The sequence below is a fragment of the Passer domesticus genome, chromosome 3 (genome assembly GCF_036417665.1).
Source record: "Passer domesticus isolate bPasDom1 chromosome 3, bPasDom1.hap1, whole genome shotgun sequence".
NCBI classification, from domain to species: Eukaryota; Metazoa; Chordata; class Aves; order Passeriformes; family Passeridae; genus Passer; species Passer domesticus.
In genome coordinates, this window is record NC_087476.1 from 54,777,606 (window position 1) to 54,790,667 (window position 13,062).

General features: G+C 39.9%; 1 protein-coding gene across 10 annotated transcripts in view; it reads right to left on the reverse strand.

Moving 5' to 3' along the window:
* Positions 1-1,556: 1,556 nt before the first annotated feature.
* The window catches only part of SAMD3 (sterile alpha motif domain containing 3), a 39,749-nt gene continuing 28,243 nt past the window's right edge, over positions 1,557-13,062 (reverse strand). For 7 of the 10 annotated variants that reach the window (XM_064413149.1, XM_064413148.1, XM_064413150.1 and 4 more), the window contains 4 exons: positions 4,542-4,745; positions 4,004-4,175; positions 2,321-2,403; positions 1,568-2,091 (listed from right to left, as the gene is read on the reverse strand). In XM_064413149.1, coding sequence (XP_064269219.1) covers positions 1,774-2,091; positions 2,321-2,403; positions 4,004-4,175; positions 4,542-4,745 — 777 coding nt within the window. In that variant the 3' untranslated portion in view covers positions 1,568-1,773. Of the gene's footprint in view, positions 2,092-2,320; positions 2,404-4,003; positions 4,176-4,541; positions 4,746-13,062 lie in introns of all 10 variants that reach the window. The other 3 variants (XM_064413156.1, XM_064413155.1, XM_064413157.1) reach the window with 2 other exon arrangements.

Consider the following 13,062-nt stretch of genomic DNA (forward strand, 5'->3'; position numbering starts at 1 on the left):
GCCCTCTCCCTCAGCACTTACTCCCAAAGCTCACATCCCCCTGGCCATTACAATCAGAATTCCATTTATAGCCCTGGACTTTGTCACCAGCGGCAGCTGAAGTTGCACAGACAGATCAGTAAAAAGCCAAATTCTTCTGTTTTCTTTCATTCTCTCCTTCCGTGTAGTTTATTTTCCTCTACCCTCTGTGTCAGTCCTGTGTGCCAGGTCTACAGCCTGCAGTGATAACCAACAAAGAGATTTGCAGCTCAACAGAGATTACTTGGGGATGTTAGCACCTCCCTGAATTTTTATATACAACTAGTTAACAAAGTACTGTAGTTTAAGAAATGGATTTAAGTTAATACTGTTTATGAGATGTAGAATAAACCTCACTTGAGCCAATTTTTTTATTCACACAGCTATCACACACAATAATGAGCACATCCATAATCCTTACTTTTATATCGCATATGATGAAGTAGCTTCCCATACATCATTATCATTCCCATACTACATCCTATATGATGTAGTATAAAAACTACAGTCAACAAATTCACTTGGAATATAAAACCACTTATCAGACCTACTGGATCTCTGAAATGGCATTGGTTTTTGTTTTGTATCAGTGATAGCCCAGCCCTCACACTGGTAAAGGTTCCATGCATTCCATGGGATCCATATGAAGCCTACAGCAGGAGAGTTTGGCCATCAAATGCAGCCATCTCTTCTCATCCTGAAGGATCTCCCACTGTAATCACTGCCTTGGAGTCACCCCTGCACAGCCAAAATGTAACAAAGCTCCTGTGACCTTCCAGGCTCTGTGTTTGAGTGTTTAAAGAATCATGGTGAGCACAGGTGCTGCTTTGCCTATGCTGGCATTTTTGGAACTGGTAGGAGATTGGTCTCCAATAGAAGGCAATGTTTTAATAAAAAGCCAGTTCTTAATTCTAATTAATGCAATGGGTCCTGGCTGTTGTGTGTTCCTATCACCAGGCACTTGTCCAAAGCCATGCACTGCCAGACAGATCCCCTGGGATTTTCAGACAGGAGTTAAGAATAGAGTGTTGGGAAAGAGAGAAGGCTGTGGAAGAAGAGAGGACAGGACTTCTGCTCTGTGTGGGCAGACAGAGTCACCATGTGGAGAAAGCTGATTTGTTCCAGAGAACAAATTTGGAAAGAAATGTTTCCTCAGCAGCACCAACGCTGTGGTTACCAATGCACATGGCAGCATCCCAGATACATCATTCTTGCTGCTTTGAGAGTTGGTCTTAGAATCCCTATTTAGTAAATTCAGGATTAATGCTAAAACAAAATGTTTAATGCAAGAAGAAAACAGTAAAAAGTCATCATCCTGTAAATTGAAAATCAGGCCACCATTTTAAACTGCTAAAATCATATTAGGCTCTAAGCAATCATAACATCATGAAGTAATGGTAATAAGTAAATGTTTAATTTGTGCCATTTCAAAACATTAACTGTATTACCATCTAAAGCAGTGAAATGCTTATGTTGGCTCATATTTTTTTTAATTCTTACAATCAAAATATATTAATTTTTCAAATGCTCCTTATTGAAAAATAATACATAACACATGAAGTAATCTAGAAAATTTTATTATATCTAGACTGCTCTGAAATCTACATTTAAAATAATGAAATTGCTTGAGTTTTAATTTTTTGTTAGAAGTAGCCAGTACAATAAAAAAAGGAGGGCATGACTAAACATAGCTTTTAAATATACATACACTTTCACTAGAAAGAATGGCACAAAGGGATTTATTTTGACGAAATATCAAATGCTCCTGAGAGGAGTGCTGGGTGCACCATCAGATACTGGATGCTTGGGTGTCTCCAGTGCTGTATTTACCAGGGTGGGCAGGGACGCTGGGTTCCTCACCTCAAAGACCAGGGACTCCAGGAAGTTCAGTGTCCTGTGGATTCTCTTTGGGCATGGGATATCAAACACATGGAATGCAGCCACCAGTGCTGCCAGAGCCATGGTGCAGTCATCCAGCTGGGCAAGTTCTTCCCTTTCTATGTACAGGGCAAACTCACATGAATTCACGTTGAAGGGATTTTTCACTTCCAACACTGGTGTCACTGCCTTTACCTAAATTGAAAAAAGGGTATTTCAAATGATGCCACAACATTGCTATGATGAACAGGTCAGAGAATGAAGTAAGGCTGATAACAGTGCTTTGAAGTTCTATGACTATTTCTACTCAAAAGACAGGCTAATGTCACCTCTTCCCAGAACTAAGCTGAGCCACCAAAAGGCCAGGTGATGTGCAGGTGATAAAAGGAAGAGAGACCAAGGCTGCTGGTGCTCTGTCTCCTACCTCCTCATTCACTGCAGCAAACAGACTGGAATCATCTCCAAAGACCTCTGGCAGGAGTAAACATGCAGCAGTCATTTTCATGTCTGTCAAAGGCAAGGATTTCTACTAAATTACAAAAGAAAACTTTCTGGCACTGCAGTATCATCCTGGAAAAACAGATTGCAGCCTATATAATAGTTAACAGCTCATTAGTGAAGCTGTTGTTCAGTCCAGTCTGGAGAGTAGTTTGTACCACAGTCAATATTTAGGCAACTCAGCTATGATAATGAATATTACTGTCAAATAATTCATGGGACTCTGCTACTCAATATTACAATTCAATTTTCCTCACAATAAGTAAGTTGGCCTTCAGGCTGCTTTTAGTTGAGTTTATGAGCTGAGTAGTCTTCCTGCCCTCACTGCCCTTCCCCAAACTCCTCTCTCCCCAGTAAACTGGAAGTCCGGGGAGTCCTGTTTCCAGGACTCTGCCTTGAAGGCTGTGGTACCAGCTGGTGTTGCAGAACCTCCTGGTACCTGCCATCCCTCTGGCTCAGCTGTTATTGACTATAACATCTTTTTTGCAGGTCAGGATTCTGGTGTCATATGCTTACTGAAATTACCTTGCTATGCATTTATAATCTAGATTCCAGGTCAAGCTGTTTGTGAGAGAAAAGCAGAAAAGGCTTGGGACTTTACTAAGGCACTAGTCAAAATCTCTGTGGACATGCTGTATAAGAAAAGGGGAAATTACTTACTATATCCATAGATTTCCTTGGCCAAAGCTATGGAAACAAAGTCCATAAAGGCTTTCTGGGTTAGACTATTCATTGAAGAATTTTAATCTATCATGAGTACTTTTGTTTTTAATCTTAGCGAAGGAAATCCCCAGAATTTTAACCTACACTTGCTTCTTTCAAAGACAACCTGGCAATAAGTGGAAACTGCTATAGGACACACATGTGTCCATATGGTGTGACCTTGGATTGACATCCTGGCATTATGCCTGTTTGACAGAAACTGAGTCTAAGGAGGACTTCTCAGAAAGCTCAGCTTGGACACAGGCAGCAGCAACTGGGCAAGAATGGCAAATCTGAGTGACTGCTTGAAAAGTTTTGTCCTGGACTTCTCAGACTGAAAGAAGCTGAGTGTCAGCAGGTGTTTGCTCCCCCACAGCCAGGGTACATGGACCTCACCAGAAGCACCACTCTGTGCCCTTTTCCCTGCAGTGTGTCTCTGCAGAGATGAGAAATGGTTAGTGGGAACTACTTCTTTAATTTTACTGGGGTAAAGATTATAACCATAGAAACTTGACTTGTAAAGGAAATTGTGTCTTTTTTATGGGGCTATTTCTAAAGCAGAAAATTAGTTTTCTGTGGGTATTTTTAGAAAATAATATGCACTCATATCTAGAAATACATACTTCTTCTCATCTAGCAATACTTATTTTAAGGTAATTACTTACTTTATCAAACCTGCAGTCTTATTCAGTGAAAAAAAAAAGTTTCAATACTTGACTGACTTAATTTTCCTACTAATTTAGTAGCTTTTATTCTCAATGCTTCACCATCATTCTATATTTTCAAAGAAACCATAACGCTTTTGAAATGTGTTTGCAGTACAATTGAAACTAGTTTAGTTACATAAGTAAGAACAATTAGCTGCAACAAAACTCTGTTATTCAGAGCATAGGAGATTTGTACTGACATTTCAGAACGTCTTCCTCTGTGTGCTGCTTCAGATTTTCTTGCAGCATAATGTTAACTGGATTATTCCTCACCACATACAAGGACAAAATGTTTTCTGAATAAATCTCCAAAATCTTGACTGTTTTCTTATAAATATCCATGTGTGTGAGAAGCTGGAACTCCCTAAAAAGCTAAAAGAAAAACAAGTATTTGGTACTGCAAACCTCAAAACCAAAACTGTAAACAATGCACTTTGAAGACAGGGTAAAACTAGCTCAGTTAAATAAGATTATAAACTCAAGACAGTGATGTAATTTTTTTTCAAAGCAGGGAAGGAATACATCAAGTAACACCAAATAGTGACACTGGTGGTATGTGTGGCACCTTTAACTCAGAATTTAACTGATGAACCTTTTAAAATGGGATTAGCTTCAATGAGTTAAAGAGAACATTGCTGATGGATACTTCAGTTGAAACATCCTATGAAATACATGTCTACAGATGTATCATATCTATAACACAGGATTCAATGTCATTATTAAAAATAGTTCTCTTACCTGATAAGGGCATCTTAAGAAAGGAAATAGTCTAAGAACATCATTTAAAGGTGCCTTATCACTGATCATCTTTCTCCGTATTTCCATTGTCACATTCATTCTGTTATCCACTTCTTCCCAGTTCCTCTGAGTTTTCATATATTCTCGATTAAGCCACTTAATGTGTAAATCCATTGCACTGCCTTTAAGATGAGCAGATTCTTCCTATGGAGAAATCAAGGACAGAATTGTAAAAAATCAGCCTTTTTATCTGATTATTTAGCTTTTTTAGTTCGTGTCATTTGATGTGACCTCTGTCATTTGAGTGTAGTCGAGCTCAGCAGAAAGAGTGGTATGGTTTCAGTTCCAGCTCTCTGAACTCATCCTCGTATTCTAAGTTAGACTAAGGTCTGTTTTCATACAAAACTATACCTGTCAGCCAAGTCCCCCAAGCCCAAATTGCATATTTAAGGCTGTTAATGAAATTCCTGTTCCTGTGTCTGGTTTGTCTCATTGTGGTTTATTGGAAATGAGTAGTCAGTTCTAACGACAACCCAGTATTTAGCAATATTAACTCTGTATCACCAAGGGAATTTTTAGTATATTCCTCTTACCCATATAGGTCCTAAAAGCAGGACAACTAACTTTCACATTTATATAGCTGGAATTTTTGCCCCCAAGGAGACCAGCTGAACTAAAAAAACTCTTATTGAAAACCATTATTTGAGCAGTTTGACTGTTAGTGTTTTCAAAAAGTATTTTTGTACGTGAGGATAGTTAACAACCTTCCTCAAAATTATTGTTATTGTCCCTGATGTAATTCCAAAGCCAGTAATTACTAAGAGGGGTGGATAGCCAAAGCAGTACACCAGCTGGAGTAGCCTGGGTGTGTATAGCTTATCCATCATTGGGCACAGTGAATTTGCTCACTGAAACAAGCTGAGGGACATAGAGATGCTCAGTTGGTACAGTTCCCATCCTCAGGTTGCATTGCCTCTGGCTTTTCCTGTCTGTATTGTCACTGATGTAGCTGTGACTACACATATGGGCAGCCTGTGGGTCAGTGCCAGAGGGAGTTGAGACACTTCATAATGTCTCCCAGAACATTTCCGACACAGAGCTGTGAAATACACAACCTCCCAAACCACTTTGCAGTGCTCTGCATGTGCAATTAAACTTTCCATTTTAATTAACATCCTTCTTTAAAGTCATGCATGTGATATTCCAAGAATGGTTGCACAAAGTACACAGTGAAAAACCTGCCTCTCTCCCAGTATATATATCCATAGATACCAATAGCCATTGGCATCACAGAGGAAAATAAGATCTGCATGCAGAACAGATACTTAATGTGCCCCCTGCACGACTCCCTGGCCCTTGCTAGGGTTCTGTACTAGCACATTCTGCTCTCTTTCTAACAGGGGATTTCAGTCTTCATTGTGCTACAACAGTAGTGTTTGTTTGTGACCAGCTTGCATAGGCATTCCTAGCCTCTTCCTCAGAGCACAGGAGCAGAAGTGGGGAGATGAGTTAGTACCATACCCTCCCCTACCTGCCTGGGAGAGGTGTTGGAGAAAAGTAAATGATGAATATATGGTGAGTTTGTCAAGAGTTCACTAAACTGGGGATTGTGGACTCCCAAAGTATATATTTAATAGCCTCCAGTCTTTATAGTTATACAGCCTTCAGTAGACTTTTTTTTTTCTCCTTCAATTATTTCTCCCAGTCACTTTTCCAACTCTCATAAAATCATACCTTCCACAAAATCCTGCCTTAAATGTGGCAGTTTAACTATACACTGTCAGAGGAAATGCATTTATTTGTTTTTCTCCTGCTACTTCTTCTTCCTAATTATCATACTGGATTCAAAACCTATTCTCCATCTCCATGCCAGATATGTCATATTCTGTCCTTAGCCATCTCTTTTCCAGCCGAGACCATCCTAAGCTATTCAATCATTCCACATATGAAAGCTTGTCCATACTTTCAATTACTCTTGTTACTGTCTTTGCAAATTTTCTAATTTCACTGTAGTTTTTATGAAATAGGTGCAGTATAAATTAAAAGTACTTGTTGAGATGTACTGGGATACCAGAGGGGCATACAGTGGAATAATGCATTGCCTTTTGTTCCTGCCCTTTATTCTTAAATAATTCTGTGTAATCAACTTTTTTTTTGTTGTTTTTTTGGGGTTTGTTTTTTTGGTTTTTTGACTGCTGCTTAGCATTTTGCCAGATATTCTTTGGCCTAGTATAAAAATAGCATTTGTGAATGGTACTAATGAGCTCAGAGCCCATCACTATAAGTGTTGTTAGGACTGGGTTTTCTCTTTGTGCCTTATTTTCCATCTATCAGAACTGTTTTTCCCCCTGGAATGGGTTCCTTCTGCAATTCTTCAATCTTTGTCTTTAGTATCCTTGGTAGCATCACAAAAAGTAATCTGCCAACTAGTCTACTTTTCCCAAGTCATTCAGAAATACATTGAACTGCTTAAGCTAAGCAGTCATAATCTTTTCCACTGTAAACCCCAACCATTTCTGCATAGCCTTGTTTGTTCTATCTTTTAACTGTTTATCCATTCAAGGACCTTCCTGTTTATCCCCTCAGATTATATCCTCTAAGAGCCTTTGAAAGGCATGTGCTAAAATCTCTTCTGAATTTAAAGTAAACTGTATCAGCTGGAATGCCTGTGTCCTCAGGGTTATTGAATACTTCAAAGAACTAATGAATTTGTGAAGAATTAGGTCTGTTTACCAAAACTTTGTTGATTCCTTCCTAATGTGTTAATCTCTTGGGTCTGCATTACAGTTCTTGCCAACTTGGCCAGCGAAGACAGATTTCTTCGTCCATATATTCTCTAGCTCTCTCCTAAAACTCTAGAAACTGGCATCAAATTAGTTGCCTCCAATTATCTAATATGAGAAAAATTGTACATCACAATTTAAAAATTACCTGTTTTATCCTTGGACACCACAAAAAATTTTATGCAAGTACTTGATCCTGGAAATGTGTTACTGCTCATTTTAGTGAATTATTTGGTCCCCTTTACTGACATGCCAGTCTTGAGAGAGATGCCCTGAAGAATGCCCATGAAGAATGGTCCCAGTAATGTGATCATCTGAACTCACCTACTGAGAATCCTTGCAAAACCTCTCTGGTTTTTCTGGTATGACTTTATATTCTGCCAGCCATCCTGTACCTAGGGAATGCACCTTGAGCTCTCCTGTCCCTTAGCAGCATCAGGCTTCCGGCATCTCACCCTGGGTGAGAAAGCCTTTATAACCAGTGCAGAAAAGGCAGAAAGCCACAAAAAAGAATTCTGTGTAAATGTCCATCAGATCACTCAGAGTCACCAGAGTTTTGTTTTGCTGCTGGTGTGTCATCTCTGCAAGCTTCCTGCATCAGCCTTTGATGATTTCTGGTATGTAATTTATATTGGTTACTACTATGAATACCATCCTAGTATTCACATATTCCCAGCTGGGCCATTCAGCTATTCCTTAACCTGCTAACTTGCCCTAAGTTGGACAGGCTGTCCCTTGCTTCACTGTGACCAGTGCACAGAACCAAGCGATGACCCATTCTTGTCAGTCTCAAGATATCCATGCTTTCTCACAGACACAAACTTGGGCAGTTGTTAGGGCTTTTAAAATTACATTTATGTTTTTATGCTGTGCAAGAGCTAGCTTGAAGTCTCTGACTCCAAACAGTTCATTCACGACTGGTTTCTCCTGTGGGTCTGCTTTCAGGCCTCCTGCCCATAAAGCAGGAACTTCTTCAGCCAGCTGATGTGGAACATGGTGGCTTATTCCCCGAGGGCCTGTCTCCTTCACTGTCTTACTTGCAGAGACAAGAAAGCAAAACAACTCAACCCAGTGTGCTGCGATCACAGACTGACTGACTGGGTTGCTTAGAAACAAACACAAGAAGAAGCTGTGACCTTTACGCCAGCTTCTCTCCAGCCCCCTTGTCAAGGCAAACACTGCTTGATTTGATGGACTTTCCCTGTGGTCAGCTCTGTCCTTGAGAGCTAGTTTAGCTGATGATATTAATTAGCTAAAGGAGACCACGTGACATTTTCATCAGTGGCAATGGCAAGATACCAATAGAAATATGTCAGCAGTATAAGGAAGAATTGCTGTCATAGCTATTTATTAGGGGGCAAAAATAGCAATGGAAGGCCAAACTTCGTAGTGTAAATCATCTACTACCTGGGAGTAATACAAACAGAAGTCAGTGTTAGAATTGGTTGCTTTGCAGTGTTCCTCCTGCTTAAAGCAATCACTATCTGTAATCTTTCCAACTTCTTTGATTGTAAATAAGTTGGCTTTTAAGGTAAGTGGAAAGATGGCTTTCTTTGGTGGAAATAAGTTATCTCAGTGGGATGCCTGTTTGATGGCAGAATAATTCCAAGGTCATTTAAAATATTTTATAGCTAACTAACATTGCAGGAGGAATCTGGGTTTGGGAAGCTGGTTACTGAACTGGCCTATCAACCCACCAATTCCTTATTTAGGGAGGACTCTAGATCCACTCCACTTCAACCATCACAGCGAGAAAGACAGTTACCAGCACAGCAATATTCCAGTAAAATTTGACATAAGGTCAAATTTTGATAATGTGCTCAAATTTTGATAATGTGCAAAACCAATCCTATCTAGACCAAAGCTGGGATTTCTTGTCTCAATGTCTGAAGAAGCCACAGCTAATAGTTCAGCATGTATACCAGACAGAACTAAAATGTAGCCTCATTAAATGAGGAATCTTTACCTCTTGAGGTCACCTGACCCCTCTGGCCAGATTTTCAGTTGTGTCCCCAGTAACAACCATTTCAGTTGCATGCTTAGTTTATAATGTAAAGGTGTTTTTCAACTTTCTTTTTAAACAGTAACATTTTCATTTAAAAAATATTTCTGGAGCAAACAAGAATTTATCTCAGTGTCTTTAAGTAAGAAACTGTCTTACCATCACAAGCTCAGGAGAAGTGCAGCTGAACAAAGAAAAAGGCAAAAGGATGTGGAAAGTAAGTTAATGAGGTAAGCAGAGTAAGCAGAGGTACTCATTCTGTTGGATTCACACTCAAAGGGTGACAGCAGTAAGGAGCCCATCCTTTAGTGCCCATGCCCACAAACACTCTTGAATTTTTGGCATCTCAGGTATCTGTGACTGATGACACCAAGACTGGGAGGCACACAGGTTGTAAGGTTCTTTGCATACACTCCAGAGGCCTTTTGACTGTGACTCCCCACCTGCTATTCATGGTTCCACCTGGAACCATATACAAGCAGATTGTGTTAAGCTCACATTAAAACAAGAAAACATACAAACAAAAAATGACTAGACTCCAAATTCCTAAATCCTCCCATCTCCTGAAGCAAGAGGATAGTGATTTGATTGGAAGCAAATTTCTAAATAAAGGCCTGATTCCTAAATGTCCTTTTGATGGATCTTGATTCTTCCCAAGATACAAGATTGTATTAGCACCTTCGTGTAAAAAAGCTCCAGCTAGCAGGGCACTGTTATGAAACAGTGTCACAGCCAAGGCAGTGGTGAAACTGCTACATCAGTTTGTGAGGAGGGAGGGAGCAATTCTTATGCATGATGTGATCTCCAAGGTCTAAGCTTTCAGTTGTTGTTGAAAGCCAGCATCATAAATCCTAAAGGACATGAATGTTAACGCCAAACATGACCGCCTAATCAAAGAGTGATGAAAGCACCTCTGGTGTGGACAGCAGACAACTCTTTGCTCTTTACATGGGTTTAGACCAATTCCTGAATGGTAAATGTGGCCTCATTGTTGCCAAGGACAGAGATGTCTTTTTTGATTAATGTCAACAGGACCTACTGGCTCCTCAGTCTGAGAGAGAGAATTCAAATAGGAGCAGCGGCGTTAAAGAGGTATATATGAGACCATTACTGCATGCTGTCAGTCTGCTCACTGCCAATCAGTGATCCAGGTTCCTCACCTGGGATGCTCTGGGAATATTTCTTTGAGGCAACTCATTTGGATGGAGATTAATCTGTTTGTTGGAAAGCATTGTAAAAAACATGTGATGGTAATGAGAACCATCTCCTGCTCAGTGGCAGACAGGTTCAGTGGCATCAGCACTGAATGGGAAGTCCTTTTACACCATACATTAGGACTGGGATGCTGATGGGTAGTAGTGCTGGTACAGCCTCTGTCTTTCATTATTATTGCTCTTGTCAGCTCCCAGAAGCTGCTAATAATATACCCTTTGAAAAACACATTTCGAATTTTCCTTGCTAGATGCCAATGCATATTCCAAGTCATGTTATTGCTAAGAGCATTGATGCTGCTAACACTTCTTGATTGCTGGGTCTACCTGCATTAGTTAGCATCAGCGCTCAAGGTACTCACACAAGAAAGCCTGACAGTAGTTAGGACTCTTGTTTGGAATAATCTTTTCCATTAATTAGCTTTTATAACTTCAGGGTGAGAAGCAGCTTTCACAGTTACTTAAGCGAGCATAATCTCCATGTCTTGATATTTGAATACTGAAACGTGGGTCTTGCTATTCTGAAACTCATACAGACACAAGGCATCATAAAAGCACAGTGTATAGAACAGCTTCTTGCTACCACTGTTGTGAGGGACAGCCCTTTTTTCCTGTGGTGACAATCAGGGTCATTGGAGTGACATTTACTATGATGAACATTGGGCCATTTTATATCAGAAGGAGTAATCAAAACAGGCAATGAGAGAAAGTGAAGGTCTGCTCAAAAAAACCCCCAAACACTGCAGAATGATCTGGAACAAGGTTGAATCTAAAAAGGCAGGCTGTAAACTGCGCACCGCTCAAGCCCATCTTCTCATCCTGGATGGTGGAAGAGAATTGAGAAGACATCAAAACCATGCCCCACCTCTGACATGCAAACACTGCACACAAAGACAGGTGAAACAGCATGGACAGGCTGCTTTCAAGCAAAATGAGTCTGTAACCATCAGCAGGATCCACACTGACTTGTACTTCAATGAGATGTTTAATTAAGGCAGGCTTTGCTTTAATTACACATAATTGCTCTTTTGAGCCAGGCAGGCAACTTCAGAACTAGATTTACTTGCCAGTCCTAACCAAAAACTTTCAAAGTAAGCCAGCCTATTTCTGACCACAGCAACTGCTTTCTTGTTTTGTAAGCTGCATAAGCAAAATGACAGAAATCTGTTTTCCTCTACCAAGGGACAACCTGTGCTTGACAATTTAACTCACAAATCAATGAAGATACTGCCTGACACAAATAAGAAGGTGAAGTGCAAGATGTATGCCAGGGATTTGTGTTTAAAGCTTTTGTTTTAACTTAAAAGCATTTTAAAATATTAACTAAGCAACACCACATGCTCAAAGTTTCATGGATGCACATCAAAGTTTTAGTGGAAAGATCACATTACAACACTTCAGTACAGCCATTGAATGATCATTTATATATGCATTCTCACATTCTGGCTGTGCAAAACATTCAAATGCTTAATTTGGAGACCATTAATCTTAGGTGCTATCACCCCTGTTTCATTTGAGTATGGCATTCTCAGTATCGATGGTACCTAATGCTGTACCTGCTGATAGTGCCATAAGATTGAGGCAAGAGAATTTCAGCATCTCTTACACAAGCTGTTCATCCTCTGAGAATTTTACAGACATTTAGCTCTTTTCCCCTTGCTGTTGCCTTATTTTTCTCATTCCTCCCTTTTTCTCCAGCCATCATTTTCCAAATCCTATTCTTTCTAGAGCCCTTGAAATCTTGTTTCAAGTTTCTGACTCCTGCAGTGGCATAAGATCATTGACAAACATGATATTAGTTATCACCTCAAAGAAAGACATATCCCTAGGAAATGTCTACCTTGCCTAATTTACCTAATCTGAGATTAAAGAGACTCCATCTCAAGGTAGACTTCACTCAGTCCTGATTCCTCCTTTAATCAGAAAAGACAGTTTCCAGATAAAACCAACAGGGTAAATTTCACCATTCTTGTACTGCATGATACCACCAAAGCAAGCATAAACGGTGCTCCTCCTGGGCCAGGGGTCTTCTCTGCTTTTCATTCAGTCCTCTTGGCACAGAATTTGCACATTCACCAGTTTCAAAATTCCTGCTAATCTTCCCTGTACAGGAATATCAATAGATGTCCAACTTTGTGAGTTAAAGTTTCTGCAGAATCCTTCTGCTTCTCCCAGTCAAAGTTCTCATCAAAGCATTTCTTGTCTCTATCCCACTGACACAAAAAGAAGATGGTGTGCTGGTGCCCCCTTTATAAATTGTTTTCATTTTGTTATTCCTGGCTCTGCTGGGTGTGGCAAATACTCCCATTTATCTGCAAACACCTACCGCTATCTTAGCTGACATCTTGTCAGAGCCTATTTTTTCTTTTCACACCTAACTCCAAATTTATTTGTGTGACAGCTTCAGAGAAACCCTGATGACCTCACAAACAGGCTGTCATAAGATGTAAGACATCAGAGGCTTTAGAAGAGGGGTTGTACTCTCTCTCCATTTTTGTTTACTATTAAGAACTATGTGCAGTTTT